Source organism: Strix aluco, chromosome 3 (genome assembly GCF_031877795.1).
Source record: "Strix aluco isolate bStrAlu1 chromosome 3, bStrAlu1.hap1, whole genome shotgun sequence".
Classification (NCBI taxonomy): domain Eukaryota; kingdom Metazoa; phylum Chordata; class Aves; order Strigiformes; family Strigidae; genus Strix; species Strix aluco.
This window is the reverse complement of record NC_133933.1, coordinates 17,693,715-17,720,853: the sequence shown is the minus strand read 5'-3', so window position 1 is coordinate 17,720,853 and position 27,139 is coordinate 17,693,715. Positions and strand designations below refer to the sequence as shown.

Sequence of the window (27,139 nt, the reverse complement as noted above, 5' to 3'; positions counted from 1 at the left end):
GGGCGGGGCGGGCCGGGGCGGCCGAGCCCGGCGAGACAGCGGCGGAAAGTGCCACGACTCCACACGGCCGCGGCGGCGAGGAGGGACCGCGACCCGGCACGGGTGGGTAGGCGGCGGCGGGCACCCTGCCTCTCCCCGGCCCCTGCCCCTGGCCACTTCCACGCGGGGGCGTCGCCCCGTGGGACCCCCCCCCGCCTGCCCCCCCGCTGCGAGGGGACCCCCCCCCCCCCACCCGGCGCTCCCTCCCTTCGCTCCCCCCCGGCTGTCAGCAGACGAGGAGCGGGGTGGGACACCCGCCCCGCCTCGCCCCGTCTCGCCCCGCCGCTCCCACGCGCGGGGGGCGTCCCGCGTGGAGCCGGGGAAGGGAGGGGGATGGGATCCCGGGTTTGGGGTCTGGCCACGTTTGCGGGGGGGGCGGGTCGGTGGATGAATGGCCCGCGGCGAGGGCGGTGCGGAATGGCGGCGTGTGCGGCCGGCCGGGGAGGGGAGGGGCCCCGCGGCGCCCCCGACCCCCCCCGGCCCCGGCCCCGGCCCCGGTCCCCGCCCGCCCCCCCCGGGCATCGCTGCCCGCCCCGCAGCGCTCAAACCAATTCCCCTGCCCGGGCGCCGGCCTGATGAAATTCATTAATCTGATTAAGCGCGGTTACAAAAGGTCACAGCTTCCAGCCGGTTGTTCCTTATTTTTTTTTTTTCCCTTAACTAAGCTCCCCCCCCCAAAAATCCCTCCCAGCCCTGGACGACCCCCGGCAGTGCGGGGTCCGGCGGTGCCCAAAGCGTTTAGAGAGAAGTGAAGATCCCCTCTCCCCACTCGGGGGTCTTTTCCGAACTGGACGTCGCCAGCGGGACACCCCGCTCGTCACCCCGCCGGGGAGGCGGGAGAGCGTGCGCCTGCACACGTGGCCGGGCGCGAGCGAGGAGCCTCCCGCCTGAAATGTCAGCTTTCCTCTTGGCAGCGGCGGTGGCAGCGGCCTCCCCTCGCCCGCGTCGCCGGGAAGGGGCTGGAAGGCGCCGGGCGAGGCGGGAGCAACCTGGGGTGTGAACCCCGAGCAGAAGCTGACGAGGGCCGGTGGCGATGAGTCAAGCTGCAGCTGTGTTACGGTGCTATTACGCTCTTCTTGAGTATATATATGTTTTTTCTGCCTTTTTTTTTTTTTTCACTCGGAGGCTTAGGAAGGGAGCTGGCAGCGCTGCCAAAGGCCCTGGCTGCTGCAAGAGCTAATGGAGCGCTAAGACACGTTCAATTAAGTCGAGCTATAACTGTTGAGGATCGGTGCGGCGGCTGATCTGGAGTTGCTGCGCAGAGTAACACACGCTGCCGGGAGGCTGGAAGTGCACAGTCACTTATGCAGAAAATGTATTTAAACAGTGGCTGCCGGGGACAGGGGCAGGATCCGCTCACGGCACATGGGCTTTTCTCATTTGTTTTTAATTTTTGTCTATCGCAACAGGGAGGAGAGAGAAACTCCAGGAGAAGTATCTGGTGCTTGTCTTTTATCTGCTGGCAGAGTGGATGCCTTCTCCCACTGCCAGGCTGCCCTGCTACCGGCAGGATCAGGCCACCCGGTTCCCTCTCCCTCCTTTGTGCTGGAGGAACACTGTTCCCGGCCGTGTCTCGGTCCCGTGCTGCCTTTTGGCAAGGGAAGCTGCAGACCAGGGGCAGGGAAGGAGACAAGACCTTATTTCTTTGAACCAGAGGCCAGGCAGTGCCCTCCCCAAACAGCGGCTGGTCCTTTAGGTGCTGCCTGCTTCTTGCCCTGATGGCCCAGGAGATAATTTTGCATTTCAGAAAAAGCCGAAATCTCATCCTGGAAACTTGTGTGTTGGGTCAGCCAGCTTCGACTGACTTGTGTGTGAGTGTTTAGGGAGGGGAGAGCTTTTTATTTGTTGGGTTTTTTTTAACCTGCTGGAGGTGCTGTAGAGGAAGGGGAGCTGCAAGTGCTTTGCAGGCAGGCATTGCCGTGGGGACGCAGAGCCTGGCTGCACCACCCAGTTCTCTCTTTCTCTGCCCTCCAACACCCCATCACCTCTTCTTCTACGTTGCTCTAACCTGAGGTGCCACCTTGACACCGTGGCAAAGTGCAAGCTTTGGGTTGCAGGGGGAGCAGCGTCCTGCTTGCAAAGAGCATCTTTTCCCATCTGCAGCACCCATCCAGTCCAGGAGGAGGTAACAGATAGATTTTCCTTTGGCTGCATAAAGAAATAAGGTTTCTGTAGTTATTACACAACCTGTCTCTTCCTTTGCCCACCTGACAATTGACCTGGCTGACTTAAACTAGGGTTGGTGGAGGGCCGAGTCACAAAGATACCGAATTCATGTGGATTTCATGGAAGTGGTCACAAAGTGCAGGAAAGGCTGAACAAGGGGGAAGGCTCTAACCTGGTTTTTGACGCTTAGTTGTCTCTGCCAAACGCGACCACAAGACACTGAGCGTGGCCCTGGTGCCATCATACCGTGTGTCTGTAGGTTGATTTATCCTGGAAATTGGTGCTGAAAAACCAGCAAGGCTGAGTGCTTTACTGGTTTTGCTTCCTTAGGGCGAGTTGGACTTTTGCTCAGGGCAAACAGCTGACTGCACGTGCAGGGTGGCGAGGGAGGTCAGGTCTCCTGGGCTGTTTTCTGGGATGTTGGGAAGTTTGATGGAGAACGAGAAAAAGCCACAGGAACAGAAGAGTCAGAGCCCAGCATTTCAGCTGGCTCCTTTACGTGAGAAGGCCAAGTGAAATACCAGTTGTCCATCTTATTCCTGCTCTGGTGGTGGTGAAAAGCTTTAACTGAACAAGCTGTTTTGGGGAAGGAGTTTGCATATATTGATTTTTGATGGTTTCCACTGTTTGGCTGTGTGAGGAGTAGACGACGATCCTGTTCAAGAAACTTCATGCAGGTAAATATGCTCAATGTTGGACATGAACTTGATTTTTGAATATGGACTCCGATAGCTGGTGGTGTCCCTGCACCCCTTAGGCACACAGTCCTTTCCCAAAGCAGCCTGGGTATCAGGTTGAAAAATGCCGTCATAGGGACAAAGTCCCGTGGATGACCAGAAGATACAGAGGGGAGGATGCCGAGGCCTTCAAGCCTCTCCAAAACCTGGCTGTCGAGCTGAACCTATTTGTGCGAAACTATCCACAAGCAGTGGTACCTTCGGTGCCCTACTTTTCCATGTCCTGGCTAAGGCTTTGTGCAGGTGGGGAGTGCGGAGGGCTTTCCTGCCAAAGGGCAAGGCACGCGCGCTCCTGCCACCCTGCTCGCGAAGGGGACTGTGTCTTGCTGCACAAATCCAGGAGCAAACTGCCAGCCATCAAAGGGCGAAGGCAGTGAGGTCAGGAAATGCCAAAGCAGAGCTTTTCTCCTGATGCTAACGCTGTGGCACGTTGCTTCTTGCATTTATGCATCAGGAAGTTCCCAGAGGAAGACTTTTCCTTATCCCCCAAATGCCACAGCCAGCTTGGTTTGATTTAAGCAAGCATGGTAGCATACAGCCTGCCACTGTCTTTGCGCCGTTGGAGCAATAGGCTCTTCCCTGAATGAGTTGTTGGGCTGGTCTGTGCCAAGTCTCGACCGCAGGAGGAACTACTGGTAGAACTTGCTCCTTGGAGTCAGTGCCAGGTCTGCCAGGACCGGCCCCACGCCGCAGGCTGCAGGGCATGAGCATTGAGACAGCACCAGAGTTTCCCTTTGCCATGATAGCACTGCTGGGAGTAATTGCTGCCCGGTCGGTATCTCTCACTCTTCATTTCGGATTTTCCCCTGGCACACCTGTCCTTGGGAACATCACGGGGTTTCTCTGGTCCAGCAGTGGGAGCTTGCGAATGGCCCATGCGAGCATCTCAGATGCTTTCACGAGCTCCGACTGCTGCGATGGCTCTTCCAGCACGTCCACAGCTGCTCTAGGTTAGTGCTCTGGGCTGCTTTTTTCTTGTGTTGGTTTTGTTTTGGAGGGGGTTGTTGGTTTTTTTTGGTCTAGCAAGGAAAGACTTTAATGCTAATCTGCATCGTTATCTCACCCTGGCTGTAAAGCCTGAGAGGAGGCAAGGTACAGGCAGCTTTTACTGCAGCAGGGCTGGGTGAGGCTGCCTGCGGGGGAGAGGGAGTGTGGGGCTCAAACACCCTGCCTGCAAGGGCTTCGGTGGGGACAGCAGTGCAGGCTGAGATGTGGGGCAGGCAGCGGGCTCCAGCACTGCCATCTCGCCCACCTCACCGCCCCCGTTTCTTCTCTCATCTATCCTCTGTGTGCTGGATGCTTCTGTAGTGGAGGTTTGGGTTTTTTCCTCTGTTCCCATCCTTTGTGGGCTCCATCCAGCTGCTTTTGGAGGTAGTGGTAGCAGCTGATGTGGTTGGAGTACATTTGCCAGCCCTTGGTGATGCCCTTGCCCTAAGCTGGAACGGCAAATTTTTATCTAAATAGGAAGCTGTGGGGGTGTGAGGTCAGGAAGGGTTTATTTTTACCAAAGTGTCAGGGTTTCTAGGCGAGGAATGCAGGTCACTTTGTTCTGCCCCTAAAACAGCTCCTGGGTGCTTCAGTGTAGCCCTAAAACCAGCCCAAGGTCATGGGTATGTGTTCTCCAGCCCTACTTTTTGTTTACTGCCAGAGAGAGGAAACCCAGCCCTTTTCACCGTGCAGGTTAGGAATAATCTGTCTGTCCTGGTAGGGACCATCCCAAAGCAATGCTACCTAGTCAGAAGGGAGTGACTTGGCACCAGATGTTCTGGGGTAGAGTGGGCTGAGGCTGTTTCAATCCGAAGCGGCTGTGGCGGACATGAAATAGTGATGCCTGTAGTATCAGCTGGGATCTTGAGCGGTGCCCCAGGGTAGAAAGTTGGCCCTGCCAGGGGAGGCTGGTTCCAGCTGGCATTGGCAGCCCTCCTGCCTGCCAGCTCTCTCCTGCCTCGCCTGGGATGCTCGGAGAGGCAGGCAGGGAGGGCTGGGCTGCTGTCTAAAACATCCTTCCCCGGGCAGGTGGGTATCAGTAGGAGATGGCTGCTTCGCATCTCCTTCCAGCTCTGCACCCCTTGCTTGGGTGTTGGGAGGAGAGTTTTTCATTGCGCTGTCACCCCCTCAAAGCGCGAGCAGCTTTGAGCTTCGGATTCAGCTGCGAGTTTGCTGCTCCGACTGTTAGAAAGGAAAAGGCACCGAGGTCTCTCCCTGCAAGACTGAGGTTTTGAAAAGATGCTGATCTCCTTAGTTTTATTCTTATTTTTGCCTCCTCCCCTTCCAGCCCCTCCCTCCCTCCTTAACCCACAATCTCTTAAAGAGGAAATTTGATAATGTTTACAGTTAAGTGTGGGGATGGGGACTTCTGATAGCCGAGGACTTTCTGCATTTTCCTGATTATGTTTTGAGGCACAGTGATGAGAAACCGCAGCCTGGCACCTCCTGGAGAGTGCCCCTTTGCAGATTAACTGCCTGACTTCAGCATCTGGGGGTTCATGAGCTACCTCGGAGCCACGTGGAGGTGATGCCCTCATGGGAGAAACACGTGAGTGGGAGATTTGAAACTCAGGACAGGGTTCAATGAGCAATTAAGATGAGTGGAGATAGCAGCGCCTTTCTCCATGTGTGGCTGTGCCCTGCCTGCCGGATCTCAGAGCAGGCAGTACGGTCTCTGTTGCTGCTCCTTGTGTTGCTGACGCTCCATTGCTGAGGGTGGGAAGGACCCTGTGCCTGGCTTGCCCGCCAGCTAATAGTAGATGTGGAAACAGAAGTGCCACATCCAGCGCCCAATTTGTAAGTCTCACTTCTTCCTGTGGGCATCTGCTGGGGAGATGAGATAATGACCATGCTTTTTTTGCTTTAGCTTGAACTCATGACATTTATTGGTATTTGCATCTCAAGGAAGTGGTCGTGACTTGGTTCTCCGTGTGGTGTACGTGCAGGCAGCATCATTGCTGGGTTGTCTCTCTTCACGGTGAACTGGGAGCAGCTGCCCATTGGGACACAGTCATCGTGTGTGTCCCCCGCTGGGCTGGGCAGAAACCAGCAGTGTCGCAGGGTGCAGGTGGCAAAGGGAGAAGGCCAGGGCTGCTGCAAATCTGGGGAAAGCTCTCCTGTGCATGCTTTCTTCTTCCAGGGGGATGTTTTATTCCAAAGTTGAGAGCTGAATGTGCATCTGGGTGCAATGAAAAGGCTGGGTACTCCATGGGGAGCCCAGCTCTTGGCCAAGCTGCACCAAACAGTCTGAGAAGGGGCTCTCTTACTGCCACAGGGATGCAGCATCATGCAACGGTCGTGAAAAGCCATTCCATTGGACATGTAATGAGTAGTTGCTCGCGGCTGTCTGTGATCACATCCCTTCTTTTTTCTTCCTCCTCTTTGGTTCTTCTGGAGATTGCTACAGCCAGTGAAATTAGTCGCTGCGGTACGGCTGGACTGCATAGGCAACGTAGCGGAGGAGCACAGACTTGGGGGTGTGTAGGCAAGTGGCCTTCACCAGGGGTGTGTGAATCTTGAACATCTGTCTTTTCCCTGCACGGTGCCGTTTGGTGACTCAAATGTCTATATGAAGAACCCTGCTCAGAGAGGCTGTTGCATTGTTGTTTTTTTCCCCCCACTAACTGTCATTCTGGTGTCTTGCAGGCACAGAAGAATAAGGCAGGATGGATGTGTATGACCCTCAGACACTGGGTGTTATGGTCTTTGGAGGTTTTATGGTGATATCAGCCATCGGGATCTTCCTGGTGTCCACCTTCTCCATGAAGGAGACTTCTTACGAGGAAGCCTTGGCCAAGCAACGCAAAGAGTTGGAGAAGACCCAGCAGCAGAAAATAGATAAAAAGAAGAAAGAGAAACCTGTTGAGAAAAAAGGAAAAGCAAAGAAAAAGGAAGAGAAGCCTAATGGAAAGATCCCAGAGCAGCAGCTGGCTCAGGAAGTGACAGACTCTCCCAAGGATGTGGTTCTTGAGCCTTCTGTGGTGCCTGAGCCCGTAACTGTTGAGTCTCCGATTACAGCCGTGTCAGTGGCCCCCCAGGAAAAGGAGAAACCTGCTCCGTCACCTAAGGAGAAGAGGAAGAAGGAGAAGAAGGTGGCAAAGGTAGAGCCTGCTCCTAGCCCGGTGTTGGCTTCGCCTCCTGTCAGTGTCCCCAAAAGTTCTCCTGTCTTGGAGGTGACCCCTAAGGAGGTGCCTGTTGTGGCCGTGCCACCAGTTGGCACGCAGCAAAGTGCTCCAGTTGTCAGCTCTATTGCCATCAAGAAAACCGATGCTCTTCCGACCCACGAGGAGCAGAAGCATGATGGACCTGTCAAGAAGAAGGCTGCATCCAAGAAGAAGAGTGAGCCAGGTAAGGCCAAATTCCTCTGCATATATCCCCATTGAGTAGCCAGCAGGGCATCTTGGTGCTGTTAAAACAGAGCTATCCCATTCTGAGATCTCTTCGGTCTTCAGCGTTGCTTCTTCAGAGCAGCTGTAGAAAGGCTGTGTCTGGTGAGATGGAACATGTGTGCCAAGCGGAAGGTGGGTTGAAAAACCTGTGCTGGACTGTAGTTCTCTCAGGGAGGAAATAGAGTAAAGTTTATCGACTTGTTTTTGCTCTGTAATGTGTTTCTTCCTGCATCAGGAACCCCCGCTTGGTGCTTAGCTCCTTGGTCCAGCACACAGATGTTGGAGAGTTACACATTCATCTTGGATTTGCTGTTGCGTTGCAGGTCTCTGATGAGATCTGCACACTGAGAATTAGCAGGAGGTGCGTGTACCTGTCCTGGGAGAGGGGGCAGCTGCCAAGGTGCTGGACATCTAGGTGGAAAGCCAAGATGAGGTGTTTTCCCCCTCCACCCCTGATTATTAAAAGCACACAGGAGCTCTACCACTCTTCTATGGGGAGGTGCTAGAGTTTCCTTCTTCTTCAGTGGAGATGAAAAACTGCCTATTGGAGGAGAGGGGATTGAAGGTGTTTTATACTTCAGGGGATCGATCATAGGATAATTAGAGGGAAGTAACTTTAGATATGTCACAGGGAAGAAGAAACTTGCCTGTCATTGTTCATGCTTCACTTGATTGACTTGGAGGTGGAAGAGATTAAAGGAGGTGGTCCTGAACTCTCCAGGGTGTAAATAGGTGTAGGAAGGGGAGAAACAGCTCTGTAGCTGGATTCTTGCCTCTCGTTACCAACATGAACAGTTCGGGTTTTATTTTTCGTTAAGTGATAATTGCAGGCACTAAAAATGTGTGAGTGCTTTCAGACCTGTAGAAGTGTTCCTATATGGACATGTGGGAGAAATCTCTCAGGTGTTCTCAGAGATGTGATGTGGTGCACATAGGTTTCATTTCTTTCTTTCTTTACAAAAAAAACCTAACCAAACAAAAAGACACCCCTACTTGCTTGCCTTCTCCAGCACATCCTAATCTAGACTGCTGTGTAACCTGACAGTTTCCACACCCATGTTTTGGAAGAGGGCCTGCTACTCAGCAGGACATTTTGCAGCCGCTGGTCTCCAAGGTTGGGTTAAAACCCTTGTATCTGCTCCTCTGAGGAAAGGATTTCACTAAAGGCCGTCTCCACATGGTGATGAGGTGTGAAATGGTTTGAGCAGCCACTACTGGAGGGTATTGCAGCCGTGCTGTTGGGGAAACTGGAGGTGGCTGGTTTGTCATGTGCACACAGGGATGCACTTCTCTAACACTGAAAAAGGTGGCCCTAAATCCAAGCTGTAACAGCTGAGGAAATGTGAACAGGAGAGGAGCTCTCAGCACTTGTCAAGTTGGGAGTTTTTCTGGCTGCTCTGAAAATCCAGTCCTTTGGGTATGAAGTGCCGATCCTTCGTGTCTTCAAAGCCAAGACTGATGTCTTAGCTGCTCCTGTGGGGTTTTTCAAAGGAAAGCTCTCAGCAGTATTTGCGCCACGAAGCTGGCTGCAATTTGACCAAGGTATTGTGGGCAGCCTTTTGGCAGCTGTGTTCTCTCCTCCTTAAAGGCAGAAGCAACAAATTATCCTGTGGCAGATAAAAATGGGTGTTCAGAGTGTTCAAAGACACGTGCTTGGCACTGAAACAGATGGCAAACCCGACAAGAGCAGCTTGGGGTATTTTTCTCTTGTGCGGTTCGTTTTTAGCCTCCTGCATCACACAAAAACTTGCTTGCGAGTGGTTAGTGTGTACTTGGAGCGCAGGTCGTTATCTGTGATGGCAGGCGCCGTGCTCTCCCATGAAACACACGCGGGTACCCGATCTGGGCTGCAGCCTCCCGCGTGTGAGGCTTGACGCAAGGGCCATTCGTGTTGCCCGTGTCCCCTTGGGTTTGAGAAGTGGCTCTTCAGACCCCTCGTTCCTGCCGTGCTTTCCCATGGCAGCTTTGTTGTGCAGCTGCTTCTTGTTTTGCCGCTTCCTTCGGCGAGGTGTGAGGTTTCCGACTCTGCAAGTGGGCTCGGCAGCGGCGTAGGCTTCCTTCTGCCACGGCTTGGCAGGCTGCCCCGGATCCGTTTGCCAGCTGCAAGGTGGGGTTTGCATCGTGCCCGTCTTGTGCAAGGCTCGCTTGCGCAATGCTGACAGGAGATGGGCAACATTTCGCTTGGTGGGTCCCTCCGCCCAGCGGGACCGGGCCAGGGGAGGTGATGTGTTGTCTTGCTTCTGCGCTGTTGCCAGTGTGAGTAAAGTGTGAGCCAAGCTCTTGGGCCCCGGTTGCACAAGAGAGGGGAGCTGCCCCGGCTGTGCTGCTGGGAAGTGGCTGCTGCTGGTGAGACAGACTTTGCTGCTGCCAGGGCTCAGCGCTGCCATCCCAAATGGATCTACCAGAGGCTGGGAGCAAACAGCGTGTGCCGGAATTGCTGGGCGTTCCCCGGCTTTGCCGCTCTGTTGCTGCGGTGGGTTGACCGTGGCCAGCTGCCAGACGCCCACCCAGCCGCTCTCTCCCTCCCCTCCTCAACAGGATGGGAGAGAAAATGAGATGGGAAAGCTCATGGATTGAGATAGAGACAGGGCAATCACTTAACGATTACTACCACAGGCAAAACAGACTTGACTTGGGGAAAACTAATTTAATTTATTGCCAATTAAAATAGATGAGAAAGAGAGACAAAATTAAAACAACACCTTCCCCTGCTGCCCTTCTTTGCAGGCTCAACTCCACTCCTTCCCTCCCAGCTCCTCTGCCTCCCCTCGCTGAGTGGCACAGGGCGGGGGGGATGGGGACTGTGGTCAGTCCATAACAGCTCCTCTCTGCCACTCCTTCTTCCTCACACCTTTCCCCTGCTCCAGCATGGGGTCTTCCATGGGCTGCAGTCCTTCAGGATGAGCTTGCTCCAGCGTGGGCTCCTTGCTAGGTGCTGCAGAGGAGTCTCTGATCTGATGCCTGCAGCACCTCCTCCTCCTTCTTCTCTGACCTTGCTGCTTGGGGGGTCCAAGCTCTGCATTCAAGAGACCCTGGCGTTAATGGCTTTAGAGACTCTGGATCAGCCAGGTCCAAACTGCTTTTTCTTTTGGGATTATTGGGAAAATAAGCCCACTGGGCCATAGATACTGTGCAGGAACTCCTAAATCACTGCCCTCCACCCTCTATCCATTGTGACCATGTGCACTGTGGTCCTACTGTTGTATCACCGTCCCTGATGCTCCTTGGCTTTCCCAGGTTAGCAGAGGGGTGGGGGAAGAATTGAAGTTGTGTCATTCCCTTAGCAAAGAGCTGGAACAAACCTGCGTGGTGAAAGGTGGGAGATGACCTTGCTGCGCTCTGCATCTCTGGCACCGCTGCCTGGGGTGATGTCCCCCAGCAAGGTGGTATCACAGTGCGGTCCAGCTTCTGATGCCCAACACGTCTCTGCTCCCTGGCATTGGCAAAGCACGGCCAGCTGTGAATCACTCCGTTTGATGGAGGATGGTGGCAGGGTGGTGGGACCAGTAGTAGAGCCAGGCAGAGGTGGCAGCTGACTCAAGAAGCTCACGTGTGTGGTGAGTGTTGTCTCCAGCACTCTCATGTTTCATTCAGTTAGAGAGGTATCAAACTTGACTGTGGAAATCTGGGTGGATGCTGGTTTGAAATGGCAGCTGTGGGGTTGAAGCCAACTGAGATGAGGCTACTCAGCTCTGCTGTTGGCTTGAGCAGTCTCAACCCCTCCTCTCTCCTCCCTAGCACCTGCGGACTCGGATGGGCCCCTCTACCTGCCCTACAAGACCCTCGTGTCCACCGTCAGCAGCATGATGTTCAGTGAGGGGGAGGCCCAGCAGCTCATCGAGATCCTGACGGAGAAAGCAGGCATCGTCCAGGACACGTGGCACACGGTACGGCTGACAGTGCCGTCGTGGCCGCCTGCTGCCAGGGCTCTACCACTCTGCCAAGCCTCGGGAGGTGCAGAGGGCAGGGAAGGCACCCTCTTTGCAGGCAGGCTGGCCCCAAGCCACAGCTGAATTTTCCCCTGGAGCAGAGGGCAGGATCCCGCACGTGTGGGGTGGAGGGGATGGGTCTGGAGGTGATGGTCCTCACTGATGTGCCACCCCGCACTGGCAGGCCACGCAGAAGGGTGACCCGGTCGCTGTCCTGAAACGCCAGCTGGAAGAGAAGGAGAAGCAGCTCACCACCGAGCAGGAGGATGTGGCCGCTGCCAAAAACAAGCTGCGGGAGCTGAGCAAGGTAAGCGTCGCACGGCCCTCCTGGCATCCCTGGCAGGGGCTCTGCTCGTCGTGGCTTGCCATGTGCCTCCTGCTCACCGCACCTCATCCCCTTTGGAGGTGAAGCTCAGGGGCTCTCTGCGCCCTTCACCCGTTTACTGTTTTTTCCCCAAAAAGGGGAGGACATCCCCACTTGATCTCATCACCTGGGCCTGATCCAGCCTGGGGGGGCACCAGCCCAAAGAGCCGCTGGGTAATGCCTCTTGGCAGCCACAGGAGAATCAGGGGAATGCCTTTCCTGTAAGAGATTGCACCTTTCTGCTGCTTTAGGGAGGAAAATATATCTCTTCTCATCTCTGCCTGGATCCCCTGAGCTGAGAAGGAGCTGATCAGTCCCTTTTTAAAGGACTATTTACAGCCCCCTTCCCTGACTCAGCGCCCTGCGTCCAGCTCTTTTTGGGTGTTGAAGTCAGAACAGACCCTCACCACCCTGGACTCAGCACCTCCTGCCTTGCAGCTGGCAGAACCCGGCAGCGGTGAGTCCGTCTGCCTGCAGGCAGGAGAGGAGAGGGCAAAGCCATCCCATGCACTTGGGCACTGTGCTAAACATCTGCCTGTGCAGGCTACACAGGGCAGTGGCATGGTTTTGCCCAGCCGGCCAATGGAGCATGCCTGCCTTGGCAGGGAGCGGAAGGTATTTTTTGTGGGTTGGTTTTTTTTTTTTTTTTAGTTTTTCCGCTTTGCCCCAAACTTTATGTGATGTTTTTGATCCTAGGGGGGTGGGAAATAAAATTCCAGGCTGTCTTACTCCTTTCTCTTAGCTGGCCCAATGTGGAACAACAGTGGCATCCAGTGGCCACAGAGTCCAAAACAAAATGCAGGAGGAAATGTAAGTGCTAAACGGCTTAGCTGGGCATGGGGGCAGCTCTGAAAGGGCTGAACTTTTAAGTCTTCTGAGCTAGGAGGCCACTGGTTTTGCATCCCCTTAAAGTGAGGAAACTCATATGCTGAGGACTAACTGGGTGACTTCTCTCCTCGAAGGAACTGGCGGCTGAGCGAGCCAAGGCGGTGGCCGTGGAGGCCAAGCTGAAGGAACAGCTACTCACCCGTGAGCGGGAGATCACGGCGGTGCAGGCACGCATGCAGGCCAGCTACCAGGACCACGTCAGCGAAACGCAGCAGCTCCAGGGCAAGGTGAGCCCCATGCTGTGCTCTGCAGCTTCCTCCTCTGGCTGCCGGGTGGCTTTTGGTGGCAGATGCATGGTCTTTTGGAGAAGACTGAGATGTGCAGGGGGACCAGAGCCTTGGGGAGGGGCAAGACCCTGCGGTGCTCCTGGACCATGGTGTTCGAGGGAGAAGAGGCATGTGGGAGCATCCTCATGGGATGTCACATCCCTGGGGGCTATCAGCATCAGTAGACAGCCCCCCATGTTGCCAGACCCTTTTGCTCATGAGGTGGGCTTCACAGGGAGAGCAAAGGGGCTGGCGGCGGTGTTAACCCCTGTTGGGCTCCTCTAGATCCGGACCCTGCAGGAGCAGCTGGAGAACGGCCCCAACACGCAGCTGGCTCGCCTGCAGCAGGAGAACTCCATCCTGAGGGACGCCCTCAACCAGGCCACCAGCCAGACAGAGAGCAAGTAAGGCTGGGGGGTGGGGGAAGAGCCTGGGGCTGCCCTCTAGCAAACCTTGGGGTTGGCTGTCAATTAGACTTGGCCACCCTCTTTCTTGAAGGTGGTTCTACAGACACCCCAACTAGCTGGAGGTAGAGGAGGGAGCAAGGAAGAGCCTGCCAAATGGCTTTTGTTGGGGCTGGCAGGGGAAACAAGGATGTTCTTCCCAAGTGAAAGGGCAGGGGAAAACCCTCTCTGCTTTGGGGTCACCTGTGCTGATGCTAGAGCCAACAGGCAGCAGAGGCGGGGAGCGGGGACCAGAAGGTGCTGTGGCACTTCCCCCCTTTAGGGCAGCTCATACTCTCAAACTTCAGAAGAAATGCAGCTGACTCTTTGGTGGGAGTGATGCGACAGAGAACTGAGACCTACCTGGTGCATGCAGAACAAATAGGAGCTAGGTATAAGAATTTCACACTCCTTTTTTAGGAAGTCTGAAATGGCTGGGGATTAACAGCGGTCAAATAATTACAGAGCAGACTCCAGCTGCTTAGAGCGCTTCCTCTTGTGTCTGGGAACACAGATCCTTGTGTCCTCTACTTCATGAGAAAGGAATGTCTCCTGTGATTGAAACGCAGCTTTTGAAACGTGATTTGTCAGCTCTTTCCACTCCCTCCCTGAAGGACCAGGCGTGTCCTAGAAATAGGCGAATGCAACCATTGAGATGCTTCAAGTCCTGTATCAGGCCCACAGGAAGATGTGTTCCCTCCTAGGTAACATCAGGGATGTTTGGCTGGCCTGCAGGCTAAAATAACTCCACTTCTGTTGGTGCAGGCAAAACGCTGAGCTGGCCAAGTTACGGCAAGAGTGCAACAAGCTGATGAAAGAGCTGTCTGACAAATCGGAGGTGCTGCAGCAAGAGGAGCAGCAGAGGAAGAGCTGGGAGATCAAAGCGGCGGCCTCGGAGAAGCAAATCGAGCAGCTGCAGGTCAGGCAGGCACTGGCAAACCCTATCCCCTCACAGAGATGGGGCAGGTGGCTAAATTGTATGGGATCCATGGATATGGCCATGGGAAGAGCTTGGAGGGAAATGAGCATCCACGGTTGGAAAGCGAGCTGCCTTGCGGACCTCTTAATTGCCTCCCCCCCATTAGTTTGTCACATGCAATGCACTCTTTGTGCAGCATCACCAGCAAAGCCCAGGGAGCCTGATGCCCTGGCTGAAGCCATTCTTCTCACTCACCTGTGAAGCTCACGAGCCTGGTGTGAAGGTGTGTGTGTGACGCCTAGATGGTGCATGCTGCTGGGTGATACCCTAAGGCGAGAGAGGAAACCCACTGGCCCCCACCAGCCTGTCCTCACACAGCCGTGGATGCTCTCTCTCAACTCCGCTGGTTTTAAGCCTGTTGCTCTCTCTCCTTGGTGCAGGAGGTAGAGCTTGTGGCTTTTTTGTTGTCACCAGGGTGTGGCTGGGTTTGGGGTGTTTAAAGGACACCTCCCAAGCAGAGCCTCTGAGCACGCTGTCAGCAGAGGAGCAACAGCATGTTCCCAGCAGCCAGGCTGTACCCACGCAGGGAAGAGCATCTTCTGGAGGGCTGACAGTGCTCCTGCTGGAATTCAGCTAAGCCGGAGGCTGGGAGCATTGATCCCGGGTACCCCTGACCCTGGAACTTGCAATTCTTTCCCCCGGGGGTGGCAGACAGGGTGAGGGATGTCATGTATCTCTCCTGCATGTGTGGTGGTCTCCAAATTGCTCTGGCCTCTTTACAAAGGGGCTGTGGTGGTGGAGACCTTTATCTACGCATGCCAAAATGGTTTTGTAGAGGTGTTCCTAGAGCAAGGGGCCTTCAGTATCCTTGCTATTAATTTTTCAGGTGCCTGAGGATGCAGATCTCCTTTTATTGGGTTGGTTTTGGCCCCTGCTGCTTTTGCAGGCGAGGAGCAAGTGGGTGATATGGGCACATGGCTAGCATGAAGGCAGAGACCACCTTCCTGGCTCAAAACACCACATTCTAGGCATGCTTTTAGGAGAACTTCTGGAGGGCTGTCAGCTTGCTGCACACCTTAGTAATAATTAATCGTACTAGCTGGAAGACTTTAAAGCCAGTGGTGTGTTTAAGGTGCTTGGGAGAATGTGCTCCACAGTAACACCTGAAGCTCTGAGCTGAGGATACAGGGTCAAATCCTCAAAAAAAAGAAGTTCTGCTTTCTTGGTGGATCTGGAAGCATCACTCAGACAGAGATGGGGCTGCTGGTTTACCTTCTTCTGTCCCCTCCATGCAAAGCAATGTTTCTCTGTCTCCATCTGCGACTCATACCCATAGAACTGCTGGTTTGCAGCACGCTCCTTGTCCTCCTCTGCCTTCCCCCTTGAAGTGCCTGCCTTGGCCAGGCCTCTTCCTCACTGCTTTCTAAGATGGAAAAAAAAAGTCTTCTCTGGCCCAAACCGCACAGAAATTTCCTCCCTGTGTGGAAACACATGGCTGTGTGTCTCCATCCTGCTAAGCACCGTGGCAGTACCTCTCCCTGCTGGGCTGAGGCCATGCATTAAGACCAGGGCTTCAAGAGGTTTTTCAGAGCTTAGCTCTCCGGAGGGGAGGATGGCCATGGTCTTGGCCCAGAACTGAGACGTTCGGGTGTTGTCTGCTTCCCACTTGAGGGCTGGCAAACGATAAAACATGAGTGCGAGGCAAGATGCTTCGTGCACGGGGGGAGCGCGGGGGAAGGATGGCTTAAAGCCCCCAAAGCACAGCTTAAAAATAACATTATGCGACACACAGAGCTTTGCTTCAAATTGGCTGGGGTGCCTGGCATGCTATGGAAAGCCTTCTCTTCTTGCTGTGCAGGCTTCCCAAAGGGAGGTGGAGGTGACGCTGCAGAAGAGGCTGGACGAAGTAAGCGATGAACTCCGCAAAACCCAGACCAGCTACAAAAGCTTGTTAGCAGACACAGAAAAGACCAAAGGACAGCAGCAGAGCATTGCTGGTGAGGACCTTGGATCGGCATAGGGGAGAGCTGTGGGGCAGACTTGGAGCTCTCAGGGCTGGGTGCTTGGCGGGGCTGGCTGGGGCAGGACAAGTAGATGCAGGGATGAGTTAGGCTGCCTGGTGTCAATGTGAGAAAGATGTGGGACTGGTCTTATTCTAGGGCGCCACTCCAGTGCCTCTCTCACATGCTGTCTTGCATCCCTGCCTAGCCTTCCTGTGCCTCCTGAAAGCATCCCCAGCCAAGACTTCTTTGGCCAAGAGTCCTGCTTGGGCAGGGTAGGATGGGGAGTCTCCAAATCTGTTTGCACCTGCCTTACCGTCTTTCTCACCCCTTCCTCCAACAGAACTGCAGGCCAAGCTGCTGAGCTCTGAAGCGGAGGTTAAAAGCAAGTTGCTGGAGCTGGACAATGTGAAGGGGAAACTGCAGGATGCCGGTTCAGAGAATACAAAGCTCCTGGAGAGGCTCAAATCCATCGAAGCTCTGCTGGAGGCAGGCCAGATGAGGGAAGCAGAAAAAGACAGAGACTTGCAGGTTGCGTGCTCGTTTAATTGGGGTGGGAGAAGTAGAGGGGGTTACACTGCTCAAGCAGGTGTTTCTGCACTGTGTTAACACAGTACCTGTGTTATCTTTGCTCTGGGATCCCCTCTGGGATGCTGCAGAAAGGGCTCATCTGCACCACGTGCCTCAGGGCAGGTAACAAAAGTGCTCTCCCTCTCTTCCAGGCAGCCAATGAAGCAGAAATGAAGCAGCTGCGGTCAAGGTGGGTCTAGGTGCACATGGAGACTGCTGTGGCACCCCCAGCTTGCTGTCTGTGTGTCCCAGGCTTCCCTGGGCGCTGAGCCCTGTGGGTGAAGGCTTCCCGCCCTCTCCGTTAGGCAGGCTTGGGGATTATGAAGCTGGGAGGAGAAGGTCAATCCTGGCCAACACAGCTGTTTAAAATATTAACTGGCTCCAGTTCTGGCCCCAAATAACAGCCAGTCCATTCTGAAGTGAAAGTGTAATTGCTGGCAGGCACATGGAGGCTGGCTGGTCTGGCAGAATAGGAGGTTCTGGGGATGTTGGTGCTGAGGGTGGGATGTCCCTGATCCAAGCTCCTGCTCAAAGCTGGGCCAACCAGAGGAGGTTTTTTCCAGGACGTTTCCAGGTATCTCCAAGGATGGAGATTCATCACCTCTCTGGGTTCCAGTGTTTGACAACATCTTTCCCCCGGTGCAGAAAGGTTTCCTGGCATTTAACTGGAGTTTCCCATGGCAAGACTCATGCCTGTTGCCCCTTGTCCATGTGCTGGGCACTTCTGAGAAGGCTCAAGGCTCTGCACAGGGGGCGGATTTCTCAGATGCCCCCACTGCCAGCGAGCATCCAGCATTCCTTTAAAGGAGGGCAGCTGTTCAGTTGCCCTGGGACCCCAAGAAACTTGGGTGGTTCTTGTCAAGGATCTGAACCTTCTTGGGTCTGCTCAAACTGAGGCTCCCTTCAGGGCAGATGGTGGATCTGAAGGTGTGGACAGAAGCTGCAGGATCTCAGGCATCGAGTCAGCAGCCCTGATTTATGCTTACTCAAGATAGTAGGATGATGCTTTCAAAATGCAGAGCTGTGGGCTATCTCAGCCTAACAAGCCATGGGCAGGAGTGTGTCAGGAGCAGTCCCAGTTGTGTAAACTGAAATTTCTGGCCTTTGAATCAGGTTACTTCTTCCTCTTGGCCTGGCTGTACAGCCAGCCAGCTACTTGCTTGCTTGTTATTGCTGATAAGCTGGTAGAAAATGAGATCCTGCTCCAGCATTGCCATGGCCATGATTTTTAGTCCTACTCCCTCCTCCTCCTGCTGCGTGTAGATCCCGGAGCAGACCGGGATAGGAAGAGTTGCAGTCCCCTTCTTGACAGCTCACTACCTGGCAGGGAGGTGGATGCTGAGACTCACTCCTGCGTCCTGCCCTTCCAGGCTCCAGGAGAAGACAGACCAGCTCTTGTCCTTGGAAAGGGAAGCCACAGAGCTGCGAGAGGCAGTGGAGCAACAGAAGACAAAAAACAATGTACGTGAGCGAACTGGGCTCAGCTTTTGCTGCTCTCAGTTTTTCCTCCAAAACCCAGGTCTCTGGGGTTTGAATGACAACCCATCATGGTTGGCTACCAATGGCTCCCTGGTGCGGCCAGAGGCTCTTCCAGCCCCGCAGAGCACTGGAGGCATTGCCTTGACTGAGAGCAGGAATCCCCCCGGCAGGCTGCACAGCTCGGGCTGATGAGCTGCAGCAGGTGGACTGCCTCGGTGGAGGTGTCTGTCCCCTGCTTTCTTGGGAGGTTTAAGACCTGGTAAGCCAGGGAGATCCTACCCCAGCAAGATCAAGGCAATCCCCGAGCGAGGGTCCCTCATGCTTCATTGCTCCTTGTCCCTCTACTACAAGGTGGTATCAGTACCTTGTGTAGAGGTACAAGTTGTGTGGAGGCAACTTTACAGCCCTCCACTTGGCCTGTGTCCTCTCCGGGCAGCTCTAGGCATCCTGAGGGCTGCTTCTGGAGCTCCTGCCTCCATCCAGCTCTGCTCCCTTAAGGCCACCGCCTGAGTGACGCGGTGCATTGGGCCGCTGCAAGGGTGGAGGGGAAAGGGGTGCACGTGGGCTGGAAGACCCTTGGCAAAAGCAAAGGGCTGCTGCCCGTTTTCCTAAGCGGAGGCTTTGAAATCCTCCACAGTGCCAACAAGCAGCTTGGTGGCCTTTGGCATGATGTGTGGCTTATTGCCCTCTGTGCGGTCTCGGCAGGACCTTCGTGAGAAGAACTGGAAAGCAATGGAAGCATTGACCACGATGGAGAAGGCGTGTGAGGAAAAACTACTTGCTGCTACAAAAGCAAAGGTGAGCCCGGCATTTCTCTCTAGCCGTGATGCTGATGTTGTAAGGGAAACATTCAGCCTCCCCAAGCCACCAGAGATGCTTGCCCTGGGTTGTCTGCCTCCTCTTGGGAGCAGTGCAGGCCCAACACTCCTGCCAGCTTCTCCAAAGTTTGTCTTGAGGGCCGTGGTATCCTCAGTACAGGTCATGGTCAGAACCGGGAAGATGCGTGAACTGGAAGGGACATTTTCGTGGTTCGCAGCAGCAGCAGCAGTTTTCTCTGTTGGCTGGTTTCCCTGTGCTGGCTCACCCCTGTAGGCACAGAAAAGCAGGACCGGTATTGGCAGCCTGGCCGGCAGGTGCCCAAGACCTTCATCCCATGCCAGTTTGTTCTTCTTACAGGAAGAGCTGGCCCAACAGCTGGATGCGCTCCAGACGCGAACGAAGCAGACGCTGCTGTCTGCCTTCCCCGGAGTCACTGTGTCCTCGCAGCAGGTGGGCATGGGCTTTCTCAGACCCCTGCAGAGCCTCCACCACATGGGAAGGACAGATGTCTAAGTGTTCTTTTTCTTCCTTGTCCTCTTTTTTTTCAAACTCAGGGTTACGACATGTGGCTACAAGAGTTTAAGGAGAAGACTGCGGATGTGCTAAAGCAGCAGACAGTTACAACAGAGCCCCCAGTAAGTGAAGGGGCTGGAAAGCGGAGGGGTGAGGGAGTGCCTGAGGGTCACTTTTTCTCACCTCTCTCTCCATCCCTTCCCTCTCTTTTCAGGATTCAGCACTTAAATTAAAAGAGGCAGAGGAAGCGCAAAGCACTTTACAAGCAGAATGTGAGCAGTATAGAACTATCCTTGCAGAGACGGTAAGTTGCAGCCCTTTGCACTGTGTTGGTCTTCTACTAGAAATACCTCTTGAGAGGTCTCCCGGCAGCCCAGGCTGCCCGTGGGCTCATGGTGGGCACCCCTCAGTATGTTGAGGGGCTGCCATGTGGAAGACTATTTGCCAGTGAGACGGGAATAGGAGAAACCTGAATTTCTAGAGCTCCTCTTCAGCCTAATTATGTTGGAAACCTTTCTGGTGGTGGTAGTGGGTGGATGTGGCACAGCACGCATGGGTGGGGTGGTTGAGCCAGCCTCGGAAATGGGAGCCCCTAGCCCCACCTGAGGCACCTAATTCTGTCACCCGTTCTTTGGCCCAAATCCTTAGAGAGGCTTTGGGTGTGCCAGGGCTTACAGCCCTAACACTGCTCGGCTTGGGAGGGCTAGAGGAGGTTTGAGCTCAGCTGAGGCTTTGCCAACAGGAAGGGATGCTGCGAGACCTGCAGAAGAGTGTGGAGGAGGAGGAGCAGGTGTGGAAAGCAAAGCTCACAGCATCTGAAGAGGAACTCCAAAAGGTACGCGTTTGGAGCACACCTGGGTTTATCGCTCGTGGAGCTGGACTTACAGGAGCAGAGGGGCTGTTGGCTATAAATCAAATGCTGACCCTAACTGTTCCTGCCAGCCTTGAACTGTGAGACATGGGAACTTTCTCTTCTCCCCAAATCCACCCCTCCTGTCACCAAACCAGCAGAGAAGCAGTGTACCTCATGTAGGAGCTAAGCCTCTCTTCCTCCTGAATCCCACCTCCCCGCCTGGTGTGTGCCTAGACCCTGCCAGTGGAGCTGGAGGAATGGTTGCAGCTCCCTGGTTAAGGCATGGCAGTTGGGAAACCACATCACTGCTTCAGTAATCCAAGCTCCGATACTTGGAAATCGGGCTGAGCCCTCCTGGAGGGAGCTGGCCTGACGGGAGGAGAGCACGTGCAGGGTTCTTGGACTCCCATTTTCAGCAGAACTTGGCCTGCTCTCAAAACCCAGATTGACCTTGGCGTTCACTGAGCCTTCAGAAGGGAGCTGAGGTCCAAGCCACGTACTGCACATAGTTTTGGGTCCAGCTGTCTGTCTAGCTCTGGGCACTGCTCTTCCTAGTTAAAAAGCCGGCCGGCAGCTGCCAGAGAGCTGTTGTTGCCCAGGATTTTGGTGGGGAGCGTGTTTCGTGAGCTCTCGTGACTTAGCTGGAGTCTAGGAGAACTTGGCTGGCCATGCCTATTCTGCAAAGCGGACTTAAGTTTTATCTCCTCCCTCTTGAACTCAGAACTGAGATGAAGCTACTTTCCATGGTCTGGCTGCTCCCCACCCATGACATAGGGTTTTGAAGTTAACTGGGGCTGCAGGGAGGTGGGGGAGCTCTTGTACAAGAGATCTTTGATTTCTCAGCCCGTTGCTGGCTCCTGCAGCGCCAGCGCTGCTGAGGGCTGGTGTAGGATTGCACAGGGATGACGTGGCTGCTGGTGGTGTGCTGGCAGCAGGGTGTGCGTGATGGGATGAACGTCTGGTGGCTAGGGCAGGTTCCAGAGCAGTCCTGCCTCTCTGCGGAGAAGAGGAGAATTCCTCCTTTCCGAAGAATTCAGCAACCATGGAGTCCTCTTCAAAAATCAGTCCAGGTTTAAATGCAAACCCCATGCTTTTTCTGATAGCTTGGCTTCTCTTAATAGCAAAGCCCATGACACCTCATTGGAAAGTCTACCTTGCTGCTTCCAAACCAAAGGCACTTTCAGTAGGAAACTCACACCGAGCCCGGTGCCAGTTTCTCGGGTGTTGAAAGCTGACTGCAGCCAGCTGAAGTCCTGCAGGCAAAAGCTGTTACCTTGCTCCATGATTTACGGCCTGGACTTTTTGGATTCATCCTCTCTGGAAAGAGAAGCTCCTGCACTGCAGGCTGTGGAGCTCCGCTTTGGTGTCAGGTCTCTTCCGCACTTGGGTACAGGATGAAATGGGAGAGGCGGGAGTGAAACACTGGCCAGTTTTTGGTTGAATGAAAGATGCTCAGTGTCCAACGTGAGATGCTGTTCGCTGACCTTCTCTGATCTTTTCTGGCTTAGTCGCAACTCCAGCTGAAATCCCTTGAAGACATGGTGGAGAAGTTGAAAGCAGATCTGCAGAGCACAGATCAAGTAAGGCTTTTTGGGTACAGGGGAAGGTCCCCTCACAGGTGCCAGAGGGATGCATGTTGTGTTGGGGGTGAGTTGGGACCCATCTCCTGACTTGCCCTGGGGGAAGGCAGGCTTGGATCGTGGGATGTTTGGGATGTGTTGGACCTCAATCAACCCCCTCCTGCTTTCCTCCCTTTTAATACAGCTAAAGGAATACACCTCTCTTCTGGAAACACAACTGGAAAATCACTTGGAGACAGCCAGCTCCGAACGCCAAAACTACACAAAAGAAGTTGAAGTCGTAAGTGTGGCTGCCGTTACCTTCTTAAATGCTTCTTTTTTCTAAGCCTGACTCACCACCCATCCATGTTTTGGGAATTTGGGGAGTGCCCCAGGGATCTGCAGCTTTGCAAAGCAGGAGAAAACACACGGAGGCATTTGCTCCAGTCTGGGTTGTAGACATTTAAAGTCAGGAGATCCGCTGGCAAGGTGATGGGACAGGGAGATCTGTGTGGAGATGCTGTCCACTGCTCCTTGGTGGCCTGTGGGATTTCTGTGGCTCAGGTGAGACAGAGCTGTCTCCTGGCTATCTCTCTCTCTGAGCAGGCATCAACAGTCAGGTTAGCCAGTGGTGCCATCGTGGCCTCTTTGAGAAGATGTTGCATCGTAAAAATGCTTCCTTGGGCCAAAGGGCTCCAAAACCAAGTGCATAAATGGACTTTTTCTTTTCTTTCTATTCCTCCTTGACAGTTGAGGCAACTCTTGTCAGAGTCCCAGGAGCAGCTGGAGGCAGCGAAGACAGAAACACAGAAGCAGAGCAAGGAGCTGGCCCTGGTAAGGGAGGATATCTGGAGCTGCCTGGGGCTGGTTTGCAAACCCAGCTGTGGGGGTGGCATCCTCCCTGCGGGTTCAGGGAGGGGAGGAAGGCACAGCCAGCACATGGGGAAACCCGGTGCTGCCAGCCACCAGACTGATATGGCTTTCAGAGGGGATGTTTTGAGAACCAGGAGGAGATTTTTATTCACCGGCCTTTCCTGCCATGGTGGGGGCAGGAAGGAAGGGAGAGCACCAAGGCTTGTGCAAGCTGGCATGTAGCAGAAAAACGCAACTGCCCCACCACTGGACGCTGGTCACCCCAGCACCACCCTGGGGCAGGGGTTTGGGTGCCTTAAGCATCCATCCATCCACCTCTGGATAGGAGGCCTAAGGCTGTGCAGCCTGTGTGTAGGAGTTGCTTGGGGAGCTGCATGATGGGGCTGGGTTTCTGCAGGTAAGTGGGGGAGAGGATGGGGATATAGAGGCAGGAGAGCTAACAGACATGCCAAAACCATGAGGGGTTTTGTTTTTAAATCCATACTTTGATTGTGAGAGGCTCAGGAGATTGTTTTTAAAATCCTCGGCAGTACTGCTAGCTTGCAGAGCTGCTCAGAGGGGAGTGAGCCGGGAATATGGTTTCTCTTGGGTGCCATGACTCTTCCCAGCCTTGCAGCCACTGCCGTCCAGCTCGCTCAGCGAGCCGACGCAGCCCCTTGGTCTCGAGGGAAAGTGGCGCGGGGTCGTCATTAGCCTCAATCTCATTAGATGGACAGGCGGTTGTGAGTGTGGAACACATTTGTGTTCATCCAGCAACCTTTCTCTTTCTTCTGGCCAATGCACGCTGTTAGCTTGCAGCTTGACTGCTGGTGCTGCCGCGATGCAGGATGGAGCTCTGCTAGATGGAGTGGGGGTTTTAATTGGAGGGGTGTTCAAATAACTGTCTCCCCAGCCATCCTAGCTGTGATCAATTGCAAAATGGGACCTGCCACCCTGCCTCGATTGCTTTATTTAATGCCTCAACTATGTTAGTGCAAACCTGCAGCAGTGGCTTTAAACCAAGGTACCGAGTGATCAAAGGAGAGCAGATGAGGCGCGAGCATGTGCTCTGTACCCCTCGGAGCTGTTGTGCCTCAGGCTGCCCCAGGTTAGGTACCACCGTCCTGTGTCTAGTAGAAACTAACGTGGTTTTCCAAACATTTCAGCTCGTGTGCAAGCAAAAGAGCTGGCAAACTTTATCTGTAGGTCCTTGTGGGTCTTGTAACGGCTGTGGTGTAGGGATGTGTAACTGAGCCAGGCTTGCTGGTCCTCCTTCCAGGTCAGGCAGCAGTTGAGTGAGATGAAGAGCCATGTACAGGATGGACAAGTAGTGGGGTTACAAGATGACCCAAGTGAGCCTGCGCCCCTCAAGGTTAGGGTGGTGAGACTGCTGCCCGTGGAGGTGTTGACCCTTAACTATGTCCCTTGTCCTGTCTCACCGTCTCTAACCGCATGGAGAGCCACACATGGCTTTGCTCAGGGCTGTCGCAGCTGTGTCATCTGTTCTGTGTGTTGAGGGGAAGCCAGCCCCCCACCCCTTCAACCATGCATCCTATTCCTGCTGGGAACACGTTGCCAGCCAGCTTTAGCCAGGCTGCTCCTCTTGGGAGCCCGCCCATCACAGCATCAGCCTGGCAGGATTTTGGAGGAGGCAGGCAGGGGATGCTGCAAGCCCTAGGCCAGCATTGCCACACAGTGATGCCCCGTTGGATTCAGGGCTTGGGTGTCCTCGGAGGAAGGGGACACCCCAACAGAGCTGCACTGGGATCTCTTCCCAGCCAGTGGGGATTACGATTACAGAGGCTCCGTAAATCTTGCTGGAGCCAGGCTGAGGGCATTAGCAGCGGCTGTTCCCTTTCAGGCTAACACCTCTCGCCAGTGGCAGTGCTGCCACGAGTCGGGCTCTGTCCCTCTCCTTTAATCCTGTTAAGTGTGGAGCCTTCTTCTGGGCACAAGGACCTGCCAGGCACGTCCTCCACTATGGGGTGACTCTCGTCCCAGGTCCCCCCTGAGGAGGAGGAGGCAAAATTTGGCAATGCAAGGCCAAGCCCTGGGCTTGCCATTGGCATCCTCCTGGCTTTTATGTGGAGAGGGGATGCTGTTACCTATTGCTTTTTGGTGCCCTGGGAAAAGCTTCAGTTTTCATCTGTCTAGCCCAGCTTTCTTGGCAATGTCCCCGCTAGCTCATCTCTTGGGTCTTTTTTTTAATTTTATTTCTGGGTGTTTTTCCCTTTTCTCCACACAGTTAAAAACCCAGCTGGAGCAAAACGAAACACTGGTGGAGAAGGAGCAAGTGCTGCGGCAAAAGCTGGCGCTGGAGCTGGAGGAGGTGGGTGCGGGCGAGGAGGATACAAAGGTTTGCAAAGCCTTCGTGGGTTCTTGGCTGCTAATGAAGCCCTAGAATTAATCTGAAAAATTAATTTGAAGGCTTTTCCCCATCCCTGTCTGCATCTCAGACATTGCCACATTCCGTCACACATCTGAAGAACTTCCTGCAGCAGCTGTGCTAAAGCCACGTGGCATTGCTGGGCCCTCGAATTGCCCCTCTCCCAGTCTCCCCATGTTTTTTGCCAGCTCTTTCCTTTGACAGTTAAGGGCTTTAGCTGGGTTTCATGCTGCTTCCAGCAAGAAATGCCATCTTCTCAGTGGAAGCTGGATCAACAAAAGCAGCGCACTGCGTTTGGCGCCCAACTGTCCGACAGCGGCTGTATAACTAAACTCTTCACCAGAGGCAGACCCACCAGGGACCAGGGGCTGTGCGGGTCAGGATGCGGGAGGTGCCATTAGCTTGTGGGCTTGCTGAGTATGTGTCTCCCTTCCAGGCCCAGAGCTCAGCATGCAGTTTGCAAGCGGAGCTGGAAAAGCTGAGATTGGCTGAAAATGCAGCAGCTTCAGACATGGAGGACGCTCAGCATCTCAAGGTGATTTGGCTGCCCTTCTCTCTTGTGCTTAGTGTTCAGCCAAGACTGCAAAAGCCATGTCCGAGCGGGACCAAGTGCATGATTTATCATTCTTGGGGATGGTGGGGCAAGGTAGATAGTTCCCCTGCAGGTAGCTCCCTGCCCAGGGCTGGGTGTGAGCTCCAACGTGGCTGAAGGACAGCAGGATGCAAGTCACAGCCACTTCATCCATGTTGACCAAGGTAAGGGCAGTGCTCTGAGCAAACGCTCTCACAGGCTGGGCTTTTCACGTACTGGGAAACCGTTCTGCTCCCATGAGGTTGTCTCAGCCCATGGCATCTCCGGCGAGCCAGAGAGAGCTCTTGCTGGTAGGGTGATGCCTGGCTCCTCTAGCGAGGAGGTTGCTCTGGCTTGTGGCCACCGAGGCAGCTCTGTGCAGACCTGAGGTGTTTTTGAGGGGGGAAGGTTGCCAGATGGCAAAGGGAGGCTCAGGCAGATGCCTTCTTTTGACTCCCATGTAGGAAAGACTTGAAAAAGAAAAAAAATTAACAAAGGACCTGGGCCAGGCAGCAACCAAACTACAGGAGCTATTGAAGGTTACCCAGGACCAACTGGCCAAAGAGAGAGAAACGGTGAAGAAGTTGAAAGAACAGCTTCAGGAAACGGTACTTGTGGTGGCCACGGCTGTCCCTGCCCTTGACAGAGGCTGGGGGAGAGCGAGTGTCAGGCAGTGGTTTAAAACCAGAGGCAAGGAGGCACCCTGAAACCATCTGGGTGGCCTTTGAGAAGCCCTGGGACCACTTGAGATGGTGGTCATGGTTCTCCCTGCCCAGAAGGCAAGAACTGGCCCATCTGTGAAATGCTTTGATGCTTGAGCTGCCATGAGAATAAGGTTGGGACCCAGTTGAGTAACCCACCTCTGTTTTCCTTCTCCAGGGGGAAGAGGACAGTTCGAAGGAAGGGACTTCAGTTTGACAAGTCTGTGACCTAGACCTTACTGTTCAACTTACCAAAATGCCTTACACATTCCTAAAAATAAAAATATATCTGAATTTACTGTAGATAAAAGACAAGCCATTAGTGACCCAAATCCTAGTTTTGAAACTTTAAAAAAAAAATATACAAAAAAACCCAAAAAAACCCAACCAGTAAACACTGCAGGCGTATGTTTGTAAGAAAATCTTCATACTCTTTTGTACAACTGTTTGTTCCACAGGGAGCCGCGCCTGCTGCATTGGGGCGGGCGCTGGGGCTTCACCCTTCTGTCGCGGCAGAACCCACGAATGTGTGAAAAGGGAAGACTGTGTTTGTACATCAACCGGTGCAATTTTAATTTTTTTTTTTTTGAGTGAAAGAAGTGTGAAAGTAAGACCCACCATGGAAGGAAGCCTCTCTGATGGGTAGCTCTTGGCACGTATCCTTTTGTGTATTTCTGGGTGTTGATGCAATTAAAATGTAGTGAAAAGA

The 27,139-nt window shown here is 54.1% G+C and overlaps 1 protein-coding gene across 4 annotated transcripts; it reads left to right on the top strand.

The window, feature by feature from the left end:
• RRBP1 (ribosome binding protein 1) lies at positions 1-27,139 on the top strand. 4 transcript variants are annotated; one of them, XM_074817601.1, is made up of 24 exons: positions 1-102; positions 6,576-7,277; positions 11,057-11,205; positions 11,432-11,554; positions 12,574-12,726; positions 13,051-13,169; positions 13,974-14,127; positions 15,986-16,124; positions 16,471-16,658; positions 16,850-16,887; positions 18,068-18,158; positions 18,882-18,974; positions 19,353-19,445; positions 19,550-19,630; positions 19,723-19,812; positions 20,251-20,343; positions 21,870-21,941; positions 22,126-22,221; positions 22,671-22,754; positions 24,052-24,153; positions 25,018-25,101; positions 25,595-25,693; positions 26,194-26,337; positions 26,609-27,139. In XM_074817601.1, exons 2-24 carry the CDS (start codon positions 6,596-6,598, stop codon positions 26,645-26,647), a joined length of 3,006 nt encoding a protein of 1,001 aa, XP_074673702.1. In that variant the 5' UTR covers positions 1-102; positions 6,576-6,595; the 3' UTR covers positions 26,648-27,139. The 4 variants fall into 4 exon arrangements, with proteins under 4 accessions (XP_074673702.1, XP_074673698.1, XP_074673701.1 ...); XM_074817597.1 differs by lacking the exon at positions 24,052-24,153; XM_074817598.1 differs by lacking the exons at positions 1-102; positions 24,052-24,153 and adding an exon at positions 5,370-5,478.

Coding starts and splice junctions, on each gene's coding strand:
- RRBP1 (XM_074817601.1), top strand. CDS start 6,596: ATGGATGTGTATGACCCTCAGACACTGGGTGTTATGGTCTTTGGAGGT. Junction 11,206..11,431: donor TCCAGGACACGTGGCACACG/GTACGGCTGACA, acceptor CCGCACTGGCAG/GCCACGCAGAAGGGTGACCC. Junction 20,344..21,869: donor CTGAAGAGGAACTCCAAAAG/GTACGCGTTTGG, acceptor TTTCTGGCTTAG/TCGCAACTCCAGCTGAAATC.